Source organism: Erithacus rubecula (genome assembly GCF_903797595.1).
Source record: "Erithacus rubecula genome assembly, chromosome: 9".
Taxonomy (NCBI): Eukaryota; Metazoa; Chordata; class Aves; order Passeriformes; family Muscicapidae; genus Erithacus; species Erithacus rubecula.
The window spans coordinates 28,314,638-28,341,697 of NC_136660.1; the positions used below are offsets into that span (position 1 = coordinate 28,314,638).

At 38.8% G+C, this 27,060-nt stretch overlaps 1 protein-coding gene across 1 annotated transcript in view; it reads right to left on the reverse strand.

Moving 5' to 3' along the window:
* The window catches only part of GFRA1 (GDNF family receptor alpha 1), a 131,273-nt gene that overhangs the window by 49,152 nt on the left and 55,061 nt on the right, over nt 1–27,060 (reverse strand). The window contains exon 4 of the mRNA XM_079312495.1: nt 1,564–1,903. Coding sequence (XP_079168621.1) covers nt 1,564–1,903 — 340 coding nt within the window. The remainder of the gene's footprint in view (nt 1–1,563; nt 1,904–27,060) is intronic.

Genomic DNA, 27,060 nt, shown 5'->3' on the forward strand with positions numbered 1-27,060 from the left:
TACAACACCAGACTCGTGAAGTTAAATTAAACAAAATGCCATTAAAAACTTGACTGATGAAACAACATTAGATCAAAGCTGACCAAAGAAAAGTACAGTCATGAGAGAAGCAATGGCATTATTTTAACAAGTTAATTCCACAATACAACCCAAATAACAGGGGAAGTCTCTCTATAAAATCCTCTCTCCAATTTCACTGGCACTGTAACACACTGACAGTTTGACAGGAAACATAGTAAAGACACTGTAACTCTACTAATTAACACGACCTGTGTACAGGGAAGGCAATACACAGAAGCAAGAATACTAATGGAAAAACATGGAAATAGAAAAGAGATTGCTCAGAGGTTACACATTCCCAGCTTTCACAAACTGCAGCATCATCAGCAGTCAAGGTGCTGAATGCAAGTCAGACTGCTCTGATTTAAATCTGCTCCTGTTGTGGCCAGCAGGAAATCTGTGTCTCCAGCTTCCCCAGAGCCATGGAGGGCAGGGCACTGCTCACCTCCTCACCTCTGAACAACACTCAGGCACAGCTGAAGTGCTGCTGCAAAAAGCTTAGGACCAGCAGTGGAAATCTCATAAACAAACTTCAGAGTAAATATTTTACCAAGCATAAGTAAGCACTTATTAAGATTTAGATCGTATCTTCAGTGTCCTTGACATTTTACAATAGTGTTTATCTGCCTTGTTTGCTGATTCACAGAATTGGATAATCTACAAGAAATTTACACATTAGAAACGAGAAGGATTCTTGGGCACGACTTCATAAATATGACATTAGCACAACAATGCTGTAATATAAACACACACAATGCTAAGTAGGAGCAAAGCATTTCCTGAGGGCAGAGGGGGCCCTGTTTGCCACTCAACAAGCTCTGTGTGACAACCTGCAGGGACCCCACTAGGGGAAGGACCCAGCTCATCCTGCACTGCCAGAACACTCAGGTTAAGGGTTTGGGAATTAGGTCAGTGAATCAATGACCCCCCAGTTGCATCAGCCCAGCACTCTTCTCAGGGGTGGGGACATGAAACAATTTCAAGGCAAAGCCAGCTCTATGAAGACAGGCTACAATGTGGACTCCTTTTTTCCCAATGAATTAAAAACACATGAGTAGTCTGTGCATTGTGACTGTTTATAATGTCCGACATGAAGCTTGTATTCCCAATTATTAATACTCATGTGTACAATGAAAAGAAATCCTGTTATAATGAAAAACTATTTTTACCTGCTCACTAATGGGACATAAAAATCAGACTGAGGCATCATTTAATAGGGACACACAATGTTTCCAACAAAAACCTGTAAAAATTAAACTGGGGGTTTAAAAACTCCTCCATAATGCGAAGGAGTAGCTGAGAACAGTTTTGGAGAAGGCACACAGTGTAAGCAAATGAGGGCTTTTGTTACTCTGTTAAGGATGTCAGAGGCATTTGCTTTTTCTCCCTGACTCATCCTTTTCCTTAGTGGGTATTCTGACCCTTAGTCCTGGCAAATCCATCAGCACCAAAAAGTTCTCTCTGGTACCTCATTAATCACTCCCCTGCCGTGTGCTATCTTACCTGCAGATGTAATTCTTCTTGCAGGACTCTTGTAAATTCAGGCAGTTTGGTTTCTCCCTGTCCTCATATGAACACACAGGAACAATAGTCTGGCGCCTCCTTTCTGTACAGGCTACGTCCCGACAGGAGCAGAAGAGCATCCCGTAGCTGTGCTTTGGGGGGACCTTGTCAAAAAACAGCCGCAGGGCTTTGTGACACTTCCTCTTGTTACAGATTTCATTAGACGTGCTGCTGGTGCAGGGGGTTATGTAAGCAGATCTGAACCTCTTGCAGGTATCATTTAGGTTACAAGCTTTGGCTGCATCCAAGCAATTGTTCCCCTTTGTAAGTACTGGCTCCACTAGAAAAAACAACACAACAGCAGTGAGAAACGGGTGACATTCACACTTTGTGCTTTGTGGTTATTTCACTGTTAACGAGATCCTGAATACAAGTATTTGTTACATACAAAGCTTTCAGTGCCACAAACTGGGACCAGTCCCTGTGTTTCGTGGGGAAATGGTTTAACAGGTGAACAAGAGCATGGGCATGCTGGTGAACAAATGGCACTCAGGGCAGGCTGCACTTCATCTTCTTCACAGCAGACATGCAGGGTGAGTATTGGGTAAGACTTGGTCTCACTGAACAGCTCTTTAAACCCCTGGTAAATTGGAAAGCATATGTCTGGCATAAGAACACAGTGAGAACACGAGCTTCTAACCCTGGTTTTGTAAAGCTCTGACATTTCCCATTTTTTCCCTTGAACAAGTTAAATGACATTTCGTGTCTACCCCAGGTACAACATTTAAAAGTAATCTGTGTACTGTGCAGAAAGTAAAATAGGCCTATTACTCCATTTTTTGAGGTCTGAGGACAGCCCACCCAGATTAGGAAGGCAATCAGGTGCAGCCCCATGACTGGGAGCTCTCTAAGGCCACCCACAAGTTCCATGCCCAGGTAAAACCCTTTTTTAAGATCTACAGATGCCACCTGAACCCTGGAAAATTTTACAAGCTTTGAAGAAGCTGACATAAAATTAAAAAGTGACTGTGAAAGAAACATTTTAAAACAAGGATGTCCCTTTATCTCACACACACACACACATACATACACACTACAAGAAATTATAGGGAAAATTAAACTCAGATATAAGTTAAGGCTATAATTACACATTTAATTTCTCAATACATTATCCAGATATTAAAACCCAGTAGATGCTTTACTTGAGAACTAAGGCAACTGGCATTAGATTGCAAAATTCAATTAAGAATAATTGTAATGCTGCTTTGGATATTAGGAGTGCCAACATCACAGATCCAAGAAAATACATTAATTTCCCACTGCTACAGAATTTGCAAGCTGAACAAAACATTTTGCAAATATCTAAAATCTGCTGCAACCTCTTGAGGGGGGGTGTTGGCTGAAGATAAAACATTTTAAACGATCCAAAGCTTTAAGTTACCCTTACAAAAAGCTCTTTTTTTTCCCTAGATCTTTCAGCTTTACCTAGAAACTCAATCCAAGATCCTTCTACAACTCACTGCCACTCATCTCCATTCTCCTACCACTCTGCCTCCCGTTCCCAAATCAGGACACCAACCTTTTCTCTTTTTCCAGAGCAGGAAAACACAAAGCAGCTTGGCTGAGCTGCTGCATTTGTTGGAACACTGTGCCCAAGATGGGCCTTGGCTGCTCACACACACTTCCCATTATTCAAACAAATCACCTGCAACTGTCCCATGCATCTTACCTAGCCCCAAATAACACAAAGCTAAGGAGCATTAGATTTGTGTTTCACTCTAGCAGAGTGCTGTAACAATCTTCAGTGCATTTGGACATTTAACCTTTGTAATTTAACAATCACATTCCAAATCCTTCCCAATCTCAGCTGCTTGCACAATAAAATGGTAACTTTTTGCAGCTTGTCTTAATAAATTACAAAACTGTAAACATGCAACATAATTAAGAGCCCAGAATTTCTTATAATAGCAGCCTACAACAGATTATGCAACACCAGATGCAGAAAAGATGAGATGCCCAAAATACAACCCTCTCATAAAATTGTAGCATTTTTATATAAAATGTTGCACTACATTAGCATACAACTATAATATTAACTATGAACTCTCAAAGTTTTTTTTATACAGTATATAGAATTATATGTTTAGTACAAATATAATTACTATGTAATCTGCAGGGCATATAATTATGCAATATATGAATAGTATATGCTAATTACTATGTGATTGCAGAGTAATTACATGGTTATTTGTGCCTGGGAGTCAACTGCTGAATTCCACTCTTTAAAACAAAACCCTGTGGAACAGCTCCAAATGGGGTATTGCAATATGAACAGACTTCAGCTTACTGTATTGATATATGCTGCTACAGAATTAAAAAGCACTGTGAATACAAGAACCTCAAAAATCAAAAGGGACAGGTTAATCAATCTTTTTTAAAAGGCAGAAGGTAAGCCAAGTCACTGAGAGTGCAAACAGCAGTGAAAGTAATCTTGGGGGAAAGTTGAATTAGGTGCAAAGTGTTCACAAATGATAGTTATGCATATTCATACCTGTCATTCAATTTAAATCTGCCCAACACTCCCATTCCTCTACACATCAACTCTGAACACAGACTGGTCTTGGGGGGGTTTTGTTTTTTAAACCAGCCCTGGCTGTAATGTGCCCCTTGCCTTTTCTGTTTTGACACTATGTCACCAGCTATTGTTTCTGGCATACTTGTCATCACATTATACAAATTATTTTTACCTTTTAAAACTAAGACTGAATGTAGAAAAAGTGCATCAATTACACCTGAATTAAACCAGACTGTCTAAACCATCTCTTCTCATTAATACCAATCTCTCTTAAGCTTTTATATCACATTTTAATGCAAAATTGACAATCTCCAACACATTTAATGCTTTATTTTTATTCCAGAAGTGCAGAATTATTCCTAAATCCTGTGGTAACTACAAACAGTTAACAATGCTGGGAGTGTTCCTGAGGATTACTTATGCAGCAGTAATTTATAAGGTCAAAATTTCACCCAGCTTCTGTTCCACAAAGCTTAAATTATTAAGACAGGCAGGAGTTTGGCTCTTACCAGGTACTGACTACTTTAAAAGCAAATGCATCTCATCCAGAGCTACTCTTCATGCCAGAATCCTTTAGGAAAGGTTTGTGTAGGGAGATCCTTTTTCAGTTTTCCCCTCTCTTGTGGCATTAGGATATGGACTAGGGGCAGTCAGGGCAGGACCTGGGGCAAGTAAAGATTTCTGTGCATCACCATTTCCCAACCCAGAGCTTCCTCTCTCCTGAATCTGCTTTGCCTGGGCCCATTCTGGAAATCTGTACCACCCCATGGGACTCCAAAAAGGATTCTCAGTGGGTGCTGGGAGCTTCTTATTTGTGCTCCCACTAGACAGAAGGAGCACAAGGAATATTAGTTGTTCTAAAAGATTCTTACTAAGCTGCAAAATGGGCATTTAGTTTTCAATTTTCTTACAGCTTATAAAAAGCAATTTACTGAGGTTGTCATTAAAATTACCATTACTATTTGCAAGTAATTAGCATTAGTAGGTTTTCTAGTGGATATAGTGAAGGGAATGCTGTAAAGAGAGCAATAAATGTTAATGTGATGGAAGGCAAAATTACAAAGTGGTAGAGGTGACCACATGAGTACAGGCCTACTCCAGCACAGGTGCAGAATATGGCATATAGGAATCAAAAACTGACCAAAATTAAGAAAAGAGCCATGATCCCACTTAAACGAAAGTGCTACTGTGGGGTTCACCAAAGTACTTTTGCTTTGTAAGAAGAGCAGTTTAAAAAATAAGAAAAGCACAGCAAATATTGTCATCTGCATTTTAATTGATTACAATAAACTACTATTTTCCTGGACAAATTGATCCCAAATAACAGAGAAAAAAATGAGTCATCCCCCCAAAAAATCTTGAGAATGATAGTGTTATTCTGAAGTTCTACTTCTTTTCTGCTCAGCATTTACAGAACAGCTGGCCTGTTTCAAACCTTCACCATAATCTAAATAAGCAGGTGATTTAGTTTTTAAATTAAAATTAATATATTATCAGCTATGACCAAGACTTTCAGAATACTACTACATATAACAACATGCATGTTGAAATCACAGTTGATGGCACCAGGTGACAAAGATGAGACTGATGCCTGTGAAAGGCACAACCAAAGCTACACCAACAAAAAAGATCTAAACAAACAAAACTGCCTAAAATGAGACTTCAGCTTCCTAAGACCAAAACATTTTAAATTCCTGGTTAGTCATTAAGTCTTTGATCACACAAATTGCCTAGGTCTCTAGAATTCTTTTTTGAATACCCCTATAAATGTATTTGAGGAGGTAAATCCTGTCTCCTGTCCAAGCCATTGGGATTGGGAGCAATGGCACTGCCTGCTGTGAAGCCACAAGCATGGCTTGGAGTGTTCATCTACCACGTTATGTTTGGAAGAGTTCAGCTACTGTTAAGCACAACTGCTATGTCTCAAATCTTTCACAACACAGCCTGGCCTTTGTTTTTATGAGACTCTGCTGGTGAATCATCAGCTGGGACCTTGCAGACTCTGGTTCAATGCCTTCTGTGACATGAGAGGCTCACAAACACTGTTCTCATTTCCCAGAAGGGCTCTCAAACCCTCTCACCACGGAGTGTGCTCAACAAGGAACGGGTGTATATTGCAAAACAAAGTGGGAGCAAGATGCTTCAACCCAAGAATGAGAGCTCTCCTTGGGAGGCAGATTGCTGGGTCCTGGCCCACCCCAGGAAATATTTACTTCTCTTGCAAGAGTAATGACTGGAAACCTTCCCTGAAGAAGACTGTAAGCCTGCAGAGGCATGATCCCACTTGTACTCCCCACTTCTAATCCCTTCCAAAAATACATAACCCTTTCTGTACCACATTTCCTTCCCTTCCTTCCAGACCAAGGTCCTGCCAAACCCACAGGGCACCCTCCCAGGCTTTCTGTAATCCCAGAGAGATGAGCAGAGAGCAGAGAACCCCCCTTCCTCAAGCACTGTTCTGATCAATATCTTATGACTGAAGCACCCCTTGTGCTGGGTGCCCACTGAATTACTGCCCATCTGCTCCCAGGAGCACACACTGACTGCTGGGTGAGCAGATGCCTGAGGTTGGGAGTCTGGCTCCTCTCCTCCAAACTCTTCCAACAAAACTATTTCTGTATTTCCAGATATCTTTCACTAGACCAGGCTGCTCAAACTTCATCCAACCTGGCCTTGAACATTTCCAGGGATGGGCCATCCACATTCAATTCCAGTGCCTCAGCACCCTCCCAGTAAAGAGTTTCTTGTTCCTTTTTGTTTTTATTATTTGTTTGCTTGTTGTTAAAACTGCTTCCTCTGTGTATTTTATTCTGAGCATCTTGCTAAGGATTTTAGATATCACCTCAAAGCAGAGGCTTCTGACTTTCAGGTGGATAGATTTATCTCTGGAAGTTTAATTCTACTAATGGGGTTACATTCTCTAAATGCTGCTTTTTTATTGCCCAAGTTCACCACTGGATCTGGGCTCTTGTCTATATTTAGACTTAGATCCTGCTTTAGTCGACCATTGCCTGGTGCATTTCACAGATAGTGCAAATAAAGGTTGAAGTAAAATTACAATTCCTATGCTACATAATTATTGATTAAAAAGGAGGGGAATTATATCTCACCATTTCATTTAACACTTTAATTCTTTACTGGGGAGGAATGGGGAAAAGCTGAGCAGAGAATTCCAAGGTGGCTGAGCCCTGTGGGCTGGATGAGGAACATCTGCTCAATTTACAGGTTATGTAAGAGAAAAGTCTTATAAACCTACAGTGATCTGGTTTAAATTTTAGTTTCAAAAGGGCAGAGAGGGAGAGGAAACCCTGCTCCCCAGTGTTTACAACACTGCTGAAATTCTGTCCTCACTCACAAATATCCTGATCTATCACCTTTCATTTCTGTTACAAATCTAATGACAGATTATGCCAGGGTTCCTAATTTTTCACATGACACTGAGGACAGCAGTTGTACATTATATTCATGCCAGCACAGTTAAATCTATTTTTTTCACCAGAGTTATTCTGAATTTTCAATAATTTAAGTTAAAAATTTGGCTCTTTAAAGCTGAAGTTACTTCTGTCCAAACTATCTCGCTTAGGAGGCAGAAATGCATTAATAAAGTCAGAGGCTTGCTAAACAAAGAAACTACAGCTGCAAACTGATCCAGTCACTGTTTCTCACATTACTGCACCAATGATTTCAGTTTTACCCTAAAGAGTTTTAGGGTATAAGTATCATTTTAACCTATCTACACTACAGTAACACTAGGGATGGATTATGCATGACTGGGACCATGTACAGCATACAGTATTTTTTGTGAGGGATTCAGTCATTCCACACACAATTCCTGCTCTGTGCTGTGTGAGAGGCTGGGTTTGTGATGTGGAAGGCTATCACCACAGTTTCAGCTGAGTTCTTCCAATTAATTTTCTCTTAAAAATAGACTGCAAACGTGTTACTGCATAAACTCTCATCTAATACAGTTCAGTATTTTATCATCAGCTAAATACTAAGTCAACAGAATTAGGAAAGAACCAGCAGACACGGAAATAGAGAATAAACCTGTGAAAACATTCAAACCTACACAGTTGCCATGAGAAGTGATTTACTGCATGCAAGTTCTCAAGACACAGTGAGGGACTGTTTTGCCAAAGTCATGCCAATTTACAGGGCAACTTTGAGCATTTCTTTTTATTACTAGAGAATTGAATTCACAACTTGTTTCCTCTTTTCCTCAGACTTGATTAATTACCATGTTAACATAACTACTATTCTTCTGCTTATAATGGGCTCCCTCTAAAGTGCTGCCCCAGCAAAATAAACCAGGAGAAAGCTTCCAGCTCTTTGCTCTAGCCCTGCAATCCTTTATAATCTCACTATTTTTCAAATTTATGTTCCATTCCAATAAAGCTTGTGTGAATATTACAGCAAATCAGATAATACAAGGTTACGACCCTTGTAATTGATCCTTCAAGGTTCTTTTTTCCTTTTTTTCCAGTTGACGTGGTAAAAATCACATTTAGATGTGCTTGTTGACACTTGAGAATTCACTTTGTTGGTCGTATACACTGTTCCAGAGAGATCACATTACATAATGGTGTATTTCTGGTGCTTCATTTCTTCTATGCCTACAAGCCCATTAAGCTGTAAGCAAACCTCCCATGGGGCTGTAAGACTGCAAATATCAAGGGAGCAATGCTCCCACCCTGTTCAGAGGGAGCAAGGCTGGAGTAGTGTATTATGTGGGGACACAGGGTTAAACATTAGCTACTACTTCAATAATTTCAAATAAATACAAGCAGCTTAAAATAAAAAGTAAAATTTCCACTTGTAGAAAAATACACATTTAAATGAGCATGGACCTTGTATCCCTAGGAATCTGTTTTCTGGAGAAATGGTTTCTGTATCACATGACCACTGGAATAAAGTGATTAATTGGACTGTCTCAGTAAATGCGATCATTACACTTTTAATTAACCTTTTCAACCTCTTACACCTTTTCATTTTGTTATGCATTAGATTTTTTACAGTTTTCCAGTTATTATGCTTGACTACACTTAAAACAATGTGGAGTTCTGTTAGAAAGATAAGAAAAACAATTGAAACAGCTCTTACTGTTCTTAATAGGAAAATACCACAGATACTGTCATCATCAGAGTAGTTATAAATCAGGTGGAAGACAGACATTCTGAACTCTGTGGCTACGTTCCCACCTAATTTTTGTTTTGGCAGCACACTGTTATTTAATGACTCTGGCTACCAGGAAACTAGCTTTGGAAAATTCTTTCTCAACCTAGTTATAATTACTCCATATAAATCATACAATGATCAATTATAATAATCTTAGCTTCATCCATTATTTAAACTTAGCATTTGAATCTACACAGCAGGAGTGCAGGAAATTCCAAAGTCCCTTCTCTGCTCACTCACAACTGCTTTATTCCTGAAGCCATGCCAGCTACAGAAAAGAAGGGGCCAGAAATGCTCTTCTCTATGACATAGAAACCTGAAATAACCACAGATTTCAGATAAGCAATGGTTTCTGGCTTGGTCTTTGGCTTGGTTTATTCTAACCACACTATATTACAGCTGGTGAAATTGAATTCAGTGTGAGATTTTGGTTTCTTCACACTGGTGGACCAGAACCAGAGGAGTTACATACAATTACATACTGACAGCACAAAATATTCTTACTTTAAAATGGCCTGGGTCTTCCTCCCACAGATGCACACAGGCACATTTTACACTTATGTAGCTGCAAGAATGCTTCAGTACAATTTGGCTCCATGTGTCACTTCACAAGAGCTTGAGAAAAAAAAAAATCCAAGTTTTTTTGTCTAATTTAAGGGTCATCCTAAGATACTTGAACTCAGTGTGATATGAAGCTAAGTCTGATGAAAGGAAGAAAAAATAAAGAAACTTCATGAAGGCTCAAGCAAACCATCCAAACCTTTTCCAGAAAAACTTTAGAACTTTAACTGAATTTTGAAATAGTAACAAGGATTTTCAGAACTATTTAATAAACTGAGCATACATTTTTGATTATGCAAAATATTTAGCTAATTGTTATTACTTTTCTGCATCTTGTCCTAGTTCAGTCTCAGGCATAATATTTGCTATCCAATATAAAGACAGTGTCTGTTTTGAGGTCTAACATTTTTTAATTTGCAACACATATTTTAATGTTTCAACTACATGCCAAGAATTGCTTTGTCAACAGAGCTGCATTTTTCTGTGCTTCTCAGCTAAGTCTGCCCAAAGCCCCCCAAATTTTGCAGCATTTAGGCTCAAGCACAGATTACAAGGAAGGAGACTTTGTTAGGGCAGGAAGAAATTCTAGAAATACATGGTTCTATATGTGATAAAGCAAGTGTTAATATCTGTTATCAGAATCACAAGGTTTCTCAGCCTCTCTGAACAGCTATCCAGTATTCCCAATGCATCCCATTAAATTTTTCTCATGGTATGCTACCTAGCACTTTCTACATAATTCCCCTGTTTTCTTCCTATATTTACTCCTTTCCTCTTAACAATGACTTTTTAATTTCTTGAAGACTCTCCTTCACCCATTACTCTACTTGTCTTTTAAGTTAGCCCCCCTCATATTCTTCACAACTTAAATAATGTTTTCTGGATATTTAAACTTGTACTATTCATTCTCAGATTTGGGGAAAGAAAAAAAAATAAACCAGAGGTTGCAAAAAACCCCTGAAATCATTGACCAAGAGTCTCTGTACAAGTTGTACTCAGGAGATTGCTACAGACAGACAAAACCTGTTAATTCAAGAGTTGCTGAAGCATAGCTTACTCCAGCCTCAAGCAATACCAGTGTAGGTAGGGATGGTTTACACACATTGACTGCCTGCTGCAGGAGTATATATTAGCTTATCTTTGACAGCAGCTTGCTCCTGATGGCTATAACCTGAAAAAAAAGTCAAAGTATATAAAACCTTAGCAGAAAAATTATCCTGCTTATTCTGTGGTATTAGTCTTTCAGAAGGAAACCAAGAGAGGACAGAGGGCTGGAGAAGTGATTGTGAATCCAGCCTGGCAAGAGCAGCTGATGGGGTAACTCAGGGAACAGTTACAGCAGAGAAAGGGAAAGATCCTCTCTCCAGAATAACAAGAGGGAAGCTCCACCTTTCCTGGATGGAGATTCACAGATATCTCTATGGTCATGACAGAACTCCACCAGCACAAGTGAAAGCTAAAACCACAGTGAAAGCAGCAGGGACAGACACGGGGCAGATGCTCAATTAGGGACAGCAGCAGCAGGGGTGGGGCAGAGGGTGCCATCATGGCACTGGAGAGGGCAATAGGGACAGAGAACAACAAACCCACAGCAGCTGGGGAGGCACCAACTCAGCCCCCCCTTCCCTGCTGCCAGTGAACACCAGTCAGGACAATTATCTGTCCTACCCACCACACAAAACGAGCCTCATCCATTAATCCACCACCAGCTGCTCTTCTTTTCTCTATCTGCTGGTCCCAATGAAATCCTGCTGAATACAAATGAATTCACCACAATGTGAGGAGGACAGCAGTGGAAGCTCCTGTCTGTTCAGGGATTTGGTTATGTGAGCTTCAGTCACCCTGTCCCTGCTGAGCCCCAGAGCCAGTGACCAAGGAGATGTGTGCACTAGGCAGGTGCACCTAATGGAACAAGGCAAACAGGAGACTTTGGAAATGAGTAACTTCAATGATGCTGCCCTGGAGAGTTAATAATGATTATGGTGGTCCCCATCCTACTGTGTGCCCAGAAGATAAAGCAGTACAAAATGAAGGTGAGGCAGCTGTGTATGATATATGTCACCCACCTACAGTGCAACTGGGGGTTTGTTAACCTGAGATCATTATTATATTTAATAGATTACACCGCACTAACAATTAGACCACTGCCTACTGTCTAATCTAAATTACCTGTCTCTTTCATTTATGCCATGTACATGTGGCAACAGACAAAATCCTTTCTGTTTTGTCTTCAGTATTCTTGGCTTTCCCCACAGATCCCTCTCCTGAGCTAGTCTGGTTACCTTTCTTTAGCTCTTATAAATGGCCAGTATCTCTTTTTTTCAAGTGTAAAAATGTGGTTCTTTCTGAAAAAATGCAAAGAAGAAATAAAATTAATTTGACTTCTTAATGACATCTAACAGCATTTGTGTCTCTTTTTCCAGGTGCTCCTATCTTCTGCTGTCATGCAGTGCCCAGTTTGTGAAGCTCACTGAGCACATTATTTTGACTTCCATTTACTTACAAAAACTCTGAATCCAGGTTTTATGCCCAAATGTGTCTTGTCTTTGAAAACAATTTAAATCAACTAACCATTTGATTGAGTGCTCTAGTGAACTGGGCATCAGCTTACACTCTCCTTGGCTCCATTTTTAACTTTAAAACACATCTAGAATATATTGCTTTTTATTTGGCATACATGTTCACAAATATGTGAATACACAGGCACACATGACAAAAGTAAACACATTTGAAAGAGAAAAGCAGTGTTATAACAAAATTGATTATTTTGGTGTTCAAATACTTAAGTCAAATAAATGTCTTCCTAATTAGCGAGGAGTGAGCCTCACTAAGTAAAATGACAACACTATTTACATTTAAATAGTCTATTTTATTCAGAGTCACTTCATACATATGCACACTACTGAACTGCAGCCAATTCTGCAGTGGAGAATAATAACTATACAGCACCAGCAGCACTATCCAAGAAGCACTGGAGGGACATGGATAAGAGAAGAATCAAGAGTATATAATGCTTTTGTAATCAAAAGTATAACATTTTTTTTTTTAATCCTTTTTTTCAACATTCATACTTCTGCCTGGTCAGGTAAAAAGTGTTACTGCTGCCAGGAATTCACATCTCAAGACTGACATCCCAACTCACATCCTGCTAGGATGCTTGAACAGTATTGACTGAAATGGATGGGTTTGAAACAGTAATTGACTGGTGATGTATGGCTTCCAAATAGGCAAATTATGTTTAACATGTCTCAGTAAGTGAGGAACCCATTTCAAGACAACACTAGTATCAACACTATCAATGTATTAACACATTCCCTTCCTGAGGGTGCAGCCAGTGCAGCTCCCGGGAATGAAGAGTGCCATTCCTCTGGCACAGGACACTGCCCACTGGTCACTCTATGCTGTGGGACATGGGGACTGCAGCTCCTGCATAAACACAGCTCCAGTTCATGACTGTGGCTCTGAGTCACTGCAGAACCTTTGTACTGCTAATTACTGCCTGCAAACATTGATGCTTAGCAAACCGAGCAGAAAACTTTAGTAATCTTCAGCTTCACAGTCTTGCCCTACTCTTTCTTTTGAGGAACTGATTCAGTAACACTGCTGGGAAATGCTGAGAGTTGGTTGAAGTACTTAGAGTCAATGTCCCTCATAAACAGGGTGATAAAGAGTTTCTTAGTCCTGTTGGAGACAGAACACCATTCCATATGTATTTGCCTTTTGTTTTGAATTATTAATTTCTCCATCCCCATCTAAAACATAAGTTTGTTTATATACCTGATTAGTGTCAACAGCATTATTTTACTTTTGAATACTCTTAAAAATTCTTATATCCAGTTAAAAATAGTGCTCATGTTAAAGCCTGAGAGCTATGCTAAACCTACATCTTGAAGCTAGTGATGTTCTAATACTGCTGCCTGTTGTGTTAGAGATATAAAATAACAAAGCCCCAATCCCAGAAAAAGCAGCACTGAGGAGAGAACAGAATCTCAGAATTCACTACACACTGGCTACACACACATTTCTGAATCAGCAGCAGCTCCTGCTCTCCAAGGCTCTCCTACCACTGGGAAAACTTTCACATGTCCAGCTAAGTGCACGTCCAACACAATAGCACGGTTCCCTCTGTAATTCAAGATCATAAGAAAGAATGATTAAGAATGCTACTGAAATCAACACCAAAACTTCAAATAAAATGAATCATGATCAGCTGTTGAAACTAGAATGATGCAGAAAAGCGAGATATCCACAATACAGCAGCGCACCAGTAAATAAATAAAGCACAAAAGTCCCACATATTTGACATCTGAAGAACAAAACTATCCATCAATGTCTTGGCACAGATCGATCAAACAGAATGCTGCTGACGAAAATCTAATAGTATGATGGTAATAATGTAGCCATAAAGCCTCTACTCTGTAATTGACTGCTTCCACTTCAAGCTAACATGTCTAAAAGAGTGACTAATGTTCACCTAAAGATTTCACTAGTGTTGAATGACAATCAGCTACACCTCGTGCTATTCTCCATAGATTGCTTGTGCTGGGTAATTGCTGAGGGAGAGGAGCCAGAGGGGAAATAGTCTTCTTAACTAAGGAAATTTATGTGAAGAATGGTATGATAATCTCAGAGGAAAATAAAGTTTCCCATCCGATTTTAAAACACAACACAATACTCCAGCCATAGCATTCCTTTCCTAGTGCAGAAGCATCACTGGTGACTGCTTAAACAGGGCAGAGTAGGTTTTATATTCAAAATGGATACTTAAACTTTCAACAAGATATAAAAATACTATTTTTGCTTCCCAAAATTACAGCCTGAATTCTTTGAATAAAGAACATATTTCCCAGGGGCTACAGATAGATTGTATGCCTTGGTCAGAATTTCCATATCACTTAAAGTCAATAAAGTTAATTAGCATTATAAACCTAACAGAACCACACCTTTCAATTACATGTCTTTATAACTTACTTTACAGAGCAGACTATTTTACAAATAATGTGAATTAATACACTGTTTATGTAGTTTTAACTCAGGAGGCTAAGATGAACTTAAGCACACTTTCGTATTTTTCTAAACTACATCTGAAAAACTAAATAAGCAGTTTGGTGGGTTTTTTTAATTTTTTGAGGCCAGAATGAGAAATTTAAATTTCCTTTCTAAGTCTCACTGAAGATAAAATACATTTAGAATTAAAATGTTTGGAACTCTTAATGGGCCATGTTACTCAGGTTGCTCTGTCGCCTTTGATATATACTTAAAGGTAATTGGCTAGTCTTAGTGATGTATTTTTAAAGAGCTACCTATTGATTAATAATGTTTCAGTATTAATATAACCACTTTGTGTGGATCAAGAAACATCAATAGCAGAAACCTATATTTATCCACAAATTAACTGGATATAGATCTGTTGCTTTAAGCAAAATGGGGTGCATTCACACATTATTTTACAAGAGTAATGGAATAAATTTAAGAGTAAAGATTAAAGCCAAATTTGGGTTTATATTTCAGCTGCATACAATAGATAAAGTTTATTTTTTTTCTGCTCATGCAGAATGAATGAAAAAAGGACATAAAACCAGAACTCCCAACTGCAGGAACTGGTGATACTGTAGTTTTGTACTTCTGGGTCTCCAGGTCAAATGCTGGACAAAATGAAATGTGCAGTACTGACAGAGGTGGCTCTTTTTTTTTTTTTTTTCTTTTTTTAATCCAGTTAAAAATGGATTAAACCAGTAAATAATCTTGTAATTGACCCCTCTAACCAGGCCTCTTACAGCCTCAGTATCTCACTGTCACCCAACAGGTTCCATAAGGACTCAGAGATATTTGAAAACAATGATTTATAGAGTTACTTGAAAACAATGCTCTGGCCTGTGATGAAGAGCCATCACAGAATTATAAAAAACTGATTCAGTTGATTTGCATAGGAAATGGCAGAAAAAGGCTGTGATGCCACAGCCTCCACAGTATCCTATACAAGGTCTAGTTATCTTTAGAGTTAGATTTCTTTTCTCTAATATCTAACCTAAACACCAGATACTACAATTCAGAACAAATGACAATTACCCTGTCACAAAGGATATTACACTGCTTTGACATTTGCTCTTAATGAATCCACTCTGACCCTCCTTATCACCTTACATCCCCTAGATACTTTTAAATCAATTTTTTAAATACCCTATTCTATCATGCTTCCAAGCACTGTGTTTGGGAACTGGATAATAATTCCCTGGGCTTTTTTTCTAGGTCTGTTTTATTGATGGTGTGTATGTGTGTGTGTGTATATATATATTTTTTTTATTATTATTATTTTTTAAATAAAGTAGGTTCTATGTTAGTTTTTCAGTAGTTCCCTTGGGCCTCTCTTTCCTTCCATGAATTCTCAAATTGCTAATGGCTTAGCAACAGCTTCAGTTTATTAAGTACACTAAAAATAATTGCATCAGGCCATAAGAAGGAAAAAATCTTAAGATTTCTTTAATATTTTTCTTCCTTTCTATTGAAGACACAGTTTAACTTGAAATTATAAAGGAATTATATTTTAATGCCACATCATGTGATGACATACCACATGTTACAGGTCAAATAGCTTAAAACTACCTTCCTAAACTGCTTACTGAGCTATGTTGAATAGTTTTAGATGGCCTTTTATCAATATAGAAAGTAGCTCTCATAGTCAAAAATCTGTATTTTCACCTCCAATCGCACAGGTCACCAAGGGAAGCAGATGGGAGTGAGGCCTAGAAGGATTGGCAGACTGTCTGGGGAGGTTTCCTACTCTGGGGAAGGAAAAAACTTTCACCCCAACTGAGAAGTTAAACCAGATTTCTAGTAGCTTTGTCTTACCATGATGGTCCAGACAAATAGAACCATAAGGTTGGCCAGAACTTTATTGCTGTCGTTGCCATTATGAACAAACACATAAATGGAAAACTTCTCTATTCATGTTAAAGAAACCCTTCTATGGCAAAACCAGGATCTTCATACGTGCACTCACATCTCCAGAGTGAAAGCTCCAAGCTCTGAGCAGTGTCCTGAATGGACAGAGATCCCAAAGGCACCGTTTTGGGACAATCCAGCCAGCCCCAGTGTCCTGTCTGCCCTCTTAAACATGCACATGACCACCAGGTGCAATAACACAGAATCTCAAATGCATGAATCTGCTTGTCTTCTTTCCTACTTTCCTGAGCAGGGAGCTGGAATCTCTCTCTCCTGGTCACCAGGGCTGACTGGGGCAGCAGGGGCTGCCAAAGGAACACAGCAAACCCAGCTGAAGACAGAACAATGGGGGGCAAAGAGCACAGAGCAGATCCCTCACTGCCCACAGCACAGAGGATACAGGGTCAGGATCCCCTGTGCTACAGACCATGGATCCAGCAAGGCAAGGACTTCCAAAACATGCATTTGAGAGATCAGCAAGGAGCTTTTTCACAGCATCTGTCCTCAGCAATGACAGTTGGTTCAGCCTTACAAACAGGGGCTGTTTTATCTGCCCAGGAAAGCAGTGAGAGCTGGACTAGAGGAGTGGTCAGCTCCCCAAATCCCTTCCCCCACAGAGCAGTCAGCCAGCCAGAGCCTGGGGAGCTCCAAATCCCCTCTCCTGGCATTTCCCATTCTATAAAATCACAGGAAGCCAGTGAAGGACAGTGCCAGGAGCATCAGTTTCCATTTCTGAAGGGCTCCTGGAAGAAATGTCATTCTGCTCAGCCTTCATCCCCTGAGTTCTAGGAGGCTGAAAAGAGATGGAAGCAGGGAATACTGCACAAAATGTAATCCATGGCCTTCAGATGAGGGTCACAGACATTAGAGGATCCCCTGGGTGTGAAACTCTGCAAAGCCTGGCTACAAACACAGGAGATCTAGCTCCTGGATGAAGCACTTTGTCCATCCCTAATCAGTGATTCTTTTCAAGGCAAATTAATTTAGAACAGAGGTAGTATTATGATAGAATGGCTGTTAGGAGAGTTTCCTCTTCTGAGTTTGCAGAGGCTTAGAACAAGCTCAAGACCAGGCTATCCACTCCACACCTGCCATTCCCATTTCACTGCTGGATGGATCCCTCAGGCTTCTGAAGCAGCAGGAGTAGGAATGGGACAGTAAAGGAATCCCAATTTATCACAAGCAACTATTTACTGTGAATTTGAATGCCCTAAAGTTGCAGCAACTGCGGAAACAACAAGGATTAGCTGCTTCAACAAACATACAAGTTGCATAAATATTCCTGTTATTTTATGTTTCCAAAGAATAATTTTAAGGTATTTTTTTTCCCTTTCTTAAAAAGATTAGATAATCAACTTTTCTAGTGTGTCTTTATCCAAGCAATTCTCCAAAACTCATTAATGACTGGACTGCTTCTGAGAAAGTTTAATTTGTATGTAAAGCTTGCTGCAAAGTAAGTTGTGAAGTAACACAGCCCTATAACAAAGTTTGACATTTTCCTACCTTCTTTTAATCAGTCTCACCTGGTGCTTTATATTTTGTTCATGCAGTGCTGAATCCCAAGTAACAATGACCTACCCAAATTCCCAACCAGTTAAGCAGATGCATAAGAAGCAATTCAGAAACAAGAAGCAACGCTGAGAAAAAAAAGCCATTAAACATGAAGAGAAAGCTTTTACCAGGGCATAGGAATAGGTCAAGTTGTGCAAAAAGGAAATGTAAGGAGCACTTTAATGGCCTTAAATGCATCAGTAATTTTACAGCATTTGCCTTTTTTTTGCTTATTTTATTTTTTTTTTATTAGTGAAAGGATTTACTCAGTACCTAAAAGCTACTATATTTAACTGGAAAAATGAGTGACCACTGTTTACTACTACAAAATCCATGCACTCGGCCTATGACAAAAAATATTAGTATTTCCTTCTTCTCAACCAGCTAAAAGGCTTTCCTGTATTTCAAATACATATTTTTTCTGAAATTTCATCCAAGACTCCTCACTGTCATTTTTGAGAAATTACAGCAAATTACTAAGAATCTCTATCCTTGGTTGAAAATATTTTTTGTATAACAATGAAGTCATTACTCTTTTTATTCCTGTAAATTCCATGAGAGCAAGAAACAGAAGCACAATAAAAAATCTCTTTCATAACAGTTGATTAGAAAATATGGCCTGCAGAAGTCTAGCTCTCTTTGCACTTTGCACATTAAGAATCCAAATACGTTACCAAAGCTGGGATTTTAACCCCCCACAGCTTTAGCACAAAGAAGCACATTAATAAGATACAATTTAGATTTGCATTTTTTAATAAGCAAGGGGATCAAAGAAAATATGAATGCTGAGGGGATGTTAAATCATGTGCAAATTCAAACATCAAGGTACACTACAGAATGAAGACACATTTGCACTAAAGCAAAAACGTAGTAAGGCTTTCCAAAAGCTGTGGTGAACAAACTGAACTCTTTTTGAACTGTTTGCAGGCACCCATTGAGTCTAGGAGAGGAGCAGGTACATTGAAGTTGCATCAAATATTTTGTATATTTGATTATGCATATGTTAATGGTTGATGGCAAATGAGCTGGGATGGTTGAGGACCAGCAATGAAAGGATTCATCTTTCTGATAACCAGTACTGTTCTCACTGAGGGCTCTGAGCTGTTTCTACATGAAGATGTGAGTATTTGAATAGACATGTACTGTCACACAGACAGCAGGATGGACCCTCTCACTGAGTGGCCACACTGCTGTGATTTACTGGGTGTAACCATCAGTCTGGGCAGCCCAAGCACCCTGGGCTGGTACAAAACTTGGCTGAAGCTCTGCCATTAAAAAGGGCTCTGTCTGCACTTCACACCCCACGAGAAGGCTGAGAGAGCAGAATGCAAACCAGCACCAACATTTCAGCTGCTCTACACACCCAGGGCAGCTGACAGGTACATAAAGGGACACTGAGTTGTTGAAAAGGGCACCAAGGAAACAAGGGGGAAACAGCCTTGACAGGCTAATGACAAACATTCTTTTCTGTAAAACTGTTTTACATTTTTTGAAGAATTGAGTTCATAAGCTGAAGCTGCCTCCAGGCGTGACCAGCATTTACTCATCAGATCTCCACAGGCCTCAATGACCTTGGCAGTCTCACAAGGACCATATTTTTACATGGATGAACTGTTCCTGAACAATTTCTCCAAACAGGATTTCTATCAATGTCAGGCACACTTCTCTTTTCATTCTACTTCCCTTTCCTTGATTAAACATATCTATAGTGGACATTAAAGAGAAGAAAACAAGTGTTGACCAACATGCAGATTCAGTAAAATGAAATCAATCACAGAACTAAACCAGTGTCTGCAGTTATCACACTCGTCACTGCTGCTCTCTTTGTCCCTCTGCCTGTCCTGGTGATTTCCTTTGGAAGTTCATCAGGACAGGATTTATCTTGCAGCAGTGTTTGTGTACAGCCTGGCAGAATGGAATGGAGCCTTGTTCCCAAATAGCTCTTGAGCATTATGTAATAAACATGATTCATATGTGGATCATCTCCATCACTCTCACAAAGAGTGACAGAAGATAATACCTTCTGGAGGAATCACTTCCAGTACTTCAGTGTCAACATCCAGCAATGCTCTATGCTTATTTCAAACTTCCAGCCTAGGAGTTTCCCATGAGTTTTGAGGGAAAAATGTTTGATGTTATTGGTGTATACAATGAACTGCATTCTCGGCTTGCAATTAGACTAAAAAATTCAGAGTAACTCTTGTTCTAAGAGATGTCAAATTCTGTCTCATTTCATAGACTTCTCCTGTCTTCAGCAAAGACCAACACATAACAGGGAATCTAATTTACAGCTCCTTAAGCATCACACAGAAAATGTGGATGGTATTTATTCTTTGTCAGTATAAGCAATGCAAAACAGAAATATTTATATTGAATAGAGAGTCTGTTCTAGTGCCCACAGAGAAGCCTCTACTGAAATACAAATACTGAATTTATAAGCAGAATTCAAGATTCAGCTCTTAATTAGCATTGTCTACACTTTTACTAAAAGCAAATCAATTTGATTCCATGTCACATACACACCCATCTTCCAGTGAGTTCAATGGAGAGGAAGAAGGTAAAAAATGTCCTGGAAAGCAGCTTTTATTGGTTGCTGTCAGACAGGGATAGATGGAGAGCTGCAGAAATCTGTCTATTCTTAAATTCCTAACACATGCATAAATCAGAAGAGGCTGGATGGAGCAATTACTCTTTATCTGAACATTTTTTGTTCTTTTTAATGCAAAATAAACTTGGACAAAATCATCATCAGAAAAACTTGTAAAAACTTGCCCTAATGATTGCTATTTCCATGAATATATTTATTAGGTCATGTTTTCAGTCATAAAAGTGGAGTAACAAATGGACAAAATTTCCTCTTTGAAAGCAATAATGAGTTAAATTTCTCAGTTCAACAGTAAGTCAGTGAAAATTTTAAAGCTTGGCTGCCTGTCTGTAAGATGCCATGGGTATCTCATCTCTGGTATCACATGGCTCAGCAATTATCTGGATACAAACTTGTTTCACTCACTGGGACAGACTCATCAAGTTTTACTGACTTGATAAAAAACAAATGGCTCAACAATCAACTTGGGTTTTTAAATTTGGCCCACAAAAAGTAAGAAATAAACATTTATGCAAATCAGTTTCCAGTACAATAGCTGAAAACAAGCAACAGACAATTCAAAAAAGTGGTGCTTGACCTAGTAGTAGTCAATATATTTTAAATATTTTGTAGTATGCACTGTTATATGTCTAATTCAAGAATTGCTCCATTTTCCTGTTGAAACAATACCCAAACCTTAACAAAAGCTGATTTAGTTCAGCCAAAGGGGAAAACAAAACAATGCCATAAAATTGTGATTTTTTGGTAAAGCACTATCACTAGATATAGAGCATGAATACTGAATCATAAACTAACTAGAATAACAGAAGCACCCTTTTAATGAATGCAATTCATGACAATGTCAATGTGATTCATGTAATGGGGCCACATGTCAGAAAAAAGGAAATTACAGGTCATTAGGATAAGTTAAAATTATGTAATGGATTTGAATGATTTTCCTCATTTTGCTAAGAATTTCTCAAATTTTTCTATTAATATTTTAAGTTTTCCTTTAAAATCTCACACCATTCTTCTACACTCCAACCAGTTTTAGTTTGGACAGTGACAAGCATGAATTGTAAAGCTTTGTCTGATTACATAACATTGGTAGTAATTAGAAAAGGAATTAAAAACCCTAATGAATTTACTATGAAAAAATCCTTTGTTCTGTTAATATAGCTATGCACACAAGTCCCTTTTTTTTACTATGGATTTTTAGCAAACATACAGCTGGGTAAATTTTGTGCCTTGGAGATGCAAACAAAAAATGACAAGCCAGACAAGGCCACAAGAGTTTAGAGGACAAAAATGAAGATTTTGTAGGCAGAGGAGGGAGCTTAGGGATAGTACAATATAAAAGAACAAAATCAGAATACCATACAAAAATGTGATTTTATCCTAAGGTCTTAGTTAACATTGAAAATAAACAGACCTAGGCATTGTCCCAAGCCTTAAAAGAATGTCCCAAATATTAGAAGAATGGTTTTCTGGTGGATCCTCAAATCCAAATTCTAATAAAGCTTCTAAGGTAACTTTATGCATTGTTAAGAAAATGCTTTCATGCATTTTAGGGGGGAAATTCCGACCAGTCTTGAATGATGTCCTAAGTTTGAAACTTATATTTTCATCCAGTTAGTATTTAATCAGTCAAAGCCACGTACCCAGTCTGACAGAGTTCCCAGGAACATTTACAGAGGAAGCCAAGGTTAAAATTTTTCAAATGTGGACACTTCAAATTAACTCTTAACCCATTCAAATATTTTCTTCTTTAATTGGCCTTGACAGTTTTTTGAGGAAACAAATTTGAAAAGGCTGAACACTTCACTTGCAAGTGGTAAAATGATTCACAAACCATAAACTAATACACAACTTTATACACCATGACAAAGACTACTTTTAAGCCTACTTTGCTGTAAGAGCCTTAATTCTAAATGGGTTATAAATCAATGACCAATGTACAGTTTTTTAAAATACATATACTGTCTTTAAGCCACTGTATATTTAGAAATTTCAGAGTGCTAGGCATTTAGCCATACAAAGATTTATGCTACTCTTATGCCTACTGTTTTTAATTAGTTACTATTTTAATGTGTTCTCTTTGAAAGCACAAAGGCATATGACAATAACAACCATGAATGATTAATTCTGTTACAGGATCTTAATTTTCCAAGCAGGTAACATAAATTTGTCTAAGTTGAATCGTAAGAATATTATGAATGTTAGTAAGACGGCCAGGTCACTGTCTGCTTTAATTTGATAAACATGGTGATGTTTCACATTATTAAAATGTAGTTCCCTGAAGTATAGATTTAAAAAGATGAAAGAATGAAGCAAAGAGAGATTGATGAGATTCAGCTTTGTGCTGCACTGCATAGAAATAATCTCAATGGCACATAATCCAGGATTGTTTCAGAATAAAAAGATGAAATATTTGAGTAGAATAGGCCTCCAGTAAGGTGACCTCCTTCCAGATGTGCATTGTAGTGAGAGAACTCCAGGGAGGAAGGAGACTCCAGGGAGATGTCCAGGACATCTGCAGGCAAGGGGTGTGAAGCCAAACTGCAGCAACAGGTTAATCACACAGCCCTGCCAAGAGGTTTGGTGGCATCAGGTCTGCTCTCTGGGTCTTTAATAATTAGTTCCAGCACCTAGAGAACAGTCAGTGCCCCAATCAACCAGAGACTGAGAGTACTGAGTGCATGCTAAGTGAAACGTGGCCTCAATAGAACAAAGTGATGGAAAATTCATTAGCATCTGGGAAAATTATTTCACTGTCTTTGGATCCTGTAACAATTCATAAAAAGCAAATCAGATTCCTATTTGCCATTAATATTCTTCTATGGCAAAACTATTTAAAAACTCTCTCTGTATGCTCTTCAGTATCCCAGCTTGGAATGATATGTTACTTTCAAGAACAGTCTTTCAAACAAACCTACTCTGAAAACTAAGGCAAACCACTTTGTGGCTGAGATATGATGTAAGGCATTTCCATCTATGACCAAAACTCATGGCTACAGACTTGCCTTTTTTCTTTCTTTTTTTTTTAAAGATAGTTCAGTTAAAGCATCCTTGGACTTCGAATGTAAAAACAAACAAAACTTTACTGGCCAAAATTGCACATTTTACCAAAATGATATTTAACAGATCATGTTCTTGCTGTGCATAAATGCATCAACATTTGGAGACATCCACACAGACACACACTAGGTATCCAGTGGAATGTGAAACCCAACATGCTGCTGTTCAGTAACGTTTTGTAACCAGGATTAAGTGCAGAGACTTTACACAGCTCAGCTGCTACTGAAAGTCAGCTGAAGATGCTGTTCCTTCACTCCCTCCTGAGAATGTAAGTACCAAAGCACAGCAATCTCTCCTGGAATGTGGGGAGACTGAGAGACAATTGAAGGGAGAGGCTGAAAAATGGCAGAGGGCACTTAGTAATGAATAAAGAAAAAAAAACAACAACACTGCTGATTTCCCAAGGGCTGGGTATATTTAACTGTCACATCTGGAACCCATGTTTAAGTGTCATTAAGGGAGCTGGTTTTCAAGGAAGGTTATAAACTGAAGTGTTCTGAAATCACTCTGCAGCACTGTTTACACAGCAGAGTGGCTGCAGGTTTTACAGCTGTGAGCTGGATACCGACAGCCACAGGAACCAGTAACCCCACAGGGATGCTCACAATGATGTTTCTCCTCAGCTAAAAAAGGGATGCTCACAAAAGCAAAGCAGCTTAACATCAGCCAAGGAGTTTGGAAGTCTCAGACACAGCTCTAGAGCTATTAGTACAACAGCCTCTCCTGGGCCAAAAAACCCCACCTCAAAGTACAGCTTTACAGATCCTCATCATGATAACTGCACTTCAGGCAAGGGAGTGGCTGAAAGAGCCGCAAAGGACAACAGGAAGAGTTTTAGTGATGTGACATTTGAAACACACTTCACATACAAAACAGTCTTTGTTTTCAGAGGTCTACCAAAATGTAGGTCTCAGTTTATTTAAGAAAATTTCTACTCAAAAAAAACCATCTTCTAAAGGCATTCAAGGTTACCAGGAATTCTGAATTGGTAGAAGGCCTCAAGATTAAACCTTTATTCATCCGTGCCTACGTGCACTTCACACTGAATTTAGAAGCCCCAAAAACAAACAAGCAAACCTCAGTAGGTTTTTTTTTTTTTGGAAAGGTCAAAAGCTCTTTGATTAGAGACAGCATTGGTGAAGTGCTTTGGACTGATAGTGTAAAAATCTTTAGCATTATGGTAAAGATGAAAAGATAGAGAAGGGCAGACAAGGTACAAACAAAGACAGTGAATTTCTTTTGCAAATGCATATGTGAGTTCTGCATGTGCTAGTTTGCCCTGAGCTATGTTAGGTCACGCTGTGTGACACACATTTGATTTGATATAGGATTTAGAAGGACACACCTATCAAAGTATGTTTATAAACTGCCTGCAGAATTAGTCAACTGAATTTTGCTGACATTTGAAGTAGATGTGGGATGTTTATTTGTAGACCCAAAGGCTAACCTAAGTCAATGAATGTTGCTGGATTCATTTTTTTTTTTGTAGGAGAAACAACTGGTGATCATTGTTTTTGCCACCATATTTATCACTGTTTTTTTTTCGGGAAGTGGAACTTGGACATTAAGACTATTAGCATAATACAAAGGGATGTATTTGCTTAATTACTACTTTTAAATTGTACCACATCAGAGAAGACAAGATGAATCAAACCCCAAAGTGAATTGATCTGTTTACATGTGTACATAGGAATGCTGGAACAAATGACATTGCCATTATAAAACAACATTTACGCTTGAGCAGATGAGGTGTTGCACTCTATTGGAAGAATAACTGTATCTTGGAGAGCACTGTTTGCAACAGCAGCACACATTGTTTGTGTTTATAGAAATCCATACCTTCATTTCCATCCAGTACTGCATGGATCTGTACCAGCCAATTGTTACCTGATGAAAAGGTATTCCAAGTAACACCTATGGGCTTTCATTTGTTTAGAGACTTCTTCTGTGTCAATGTCTTCAGAAAGGGGATAAACAAAAAAAAAAAAAACCAAAAACAGAAGGATTGAAGGGATTACTCCTGTATAAGGGTAGTTTAATATACACTCCCATCTTCCTTTGGTATGATATCCTGGTCTGGATTGTGTCCCTGCACCCAAGGACCCACAAAACCCTTTCCTTGAGGTATTTCTAGAATGAGGTACCACACACAGCCACGTTGGAGCTGAACATCTCACGCTGCAAGAAGAAAACATGTGCTGCAGGTGATGTCTAATGGGTGAGGGTAATCTGCCCAATTTTAATTTAGTTGACATATCAGGTTAGATTTTTAATTCTGTGTTTATCTGCAGACAAAAGACTACACTTTTAAAAACAAGCCTGAACTGTTCAAGTGAAACAGAGATCGAAATGCTAATTGAGTCTTCTCCCAGAAAGGTTTTGCTTAGATCTAGGAGAATACAAAAGGCCAGTTAATCGAAATATATGCAGTAAATTTTGTTTATTCAGTTCAAATCATATAGACAGGTTAATTAAAAATTCACAAAGGATTTGTTTTCTCTGTATCAAGCCTAAGGGTTCTTAGTGTTGTGTTTAAACAGGTGCATATAAGAGCAATGAATATGATATGTATCCTGAAACAGGAATTTTAAAAGAAAATCAATATCCCAGGCAAGAGAATAAATGGAATTTATCACTTGTGCATGCAAATGAGAGGGTAGTTGGGATAAGAGCTAATGCAAATTTCTTATTCCTTTTGTAGTCCAGTCTATTCTGAGATTTCAAATTTCAGCAGCTCTAATGAGCTGATAAGGATCTGTATCATGATGTGCTGGGTTTGGCTCCAGAACACTGAGCAGTATGTGAGAGGTTGTGCATCCCAACCACAGGGCAGAGGGGGCAGGAGGCCAAGGGCCAAACAGAGCTAGATTCTGTCCCTCTTGAGCCCAGAGAACAAACAAGGCACTGTCAAGGAACAGGAAAGTTGGGGCAAATTCCTTTTGGAATTAATCTGGGGTAAGAGAACAGCCCAATTTGGAAGGGACCTTGAAGGATCATCTGGTCTAACCTTGCTTAAGCATCCTGGGGAATG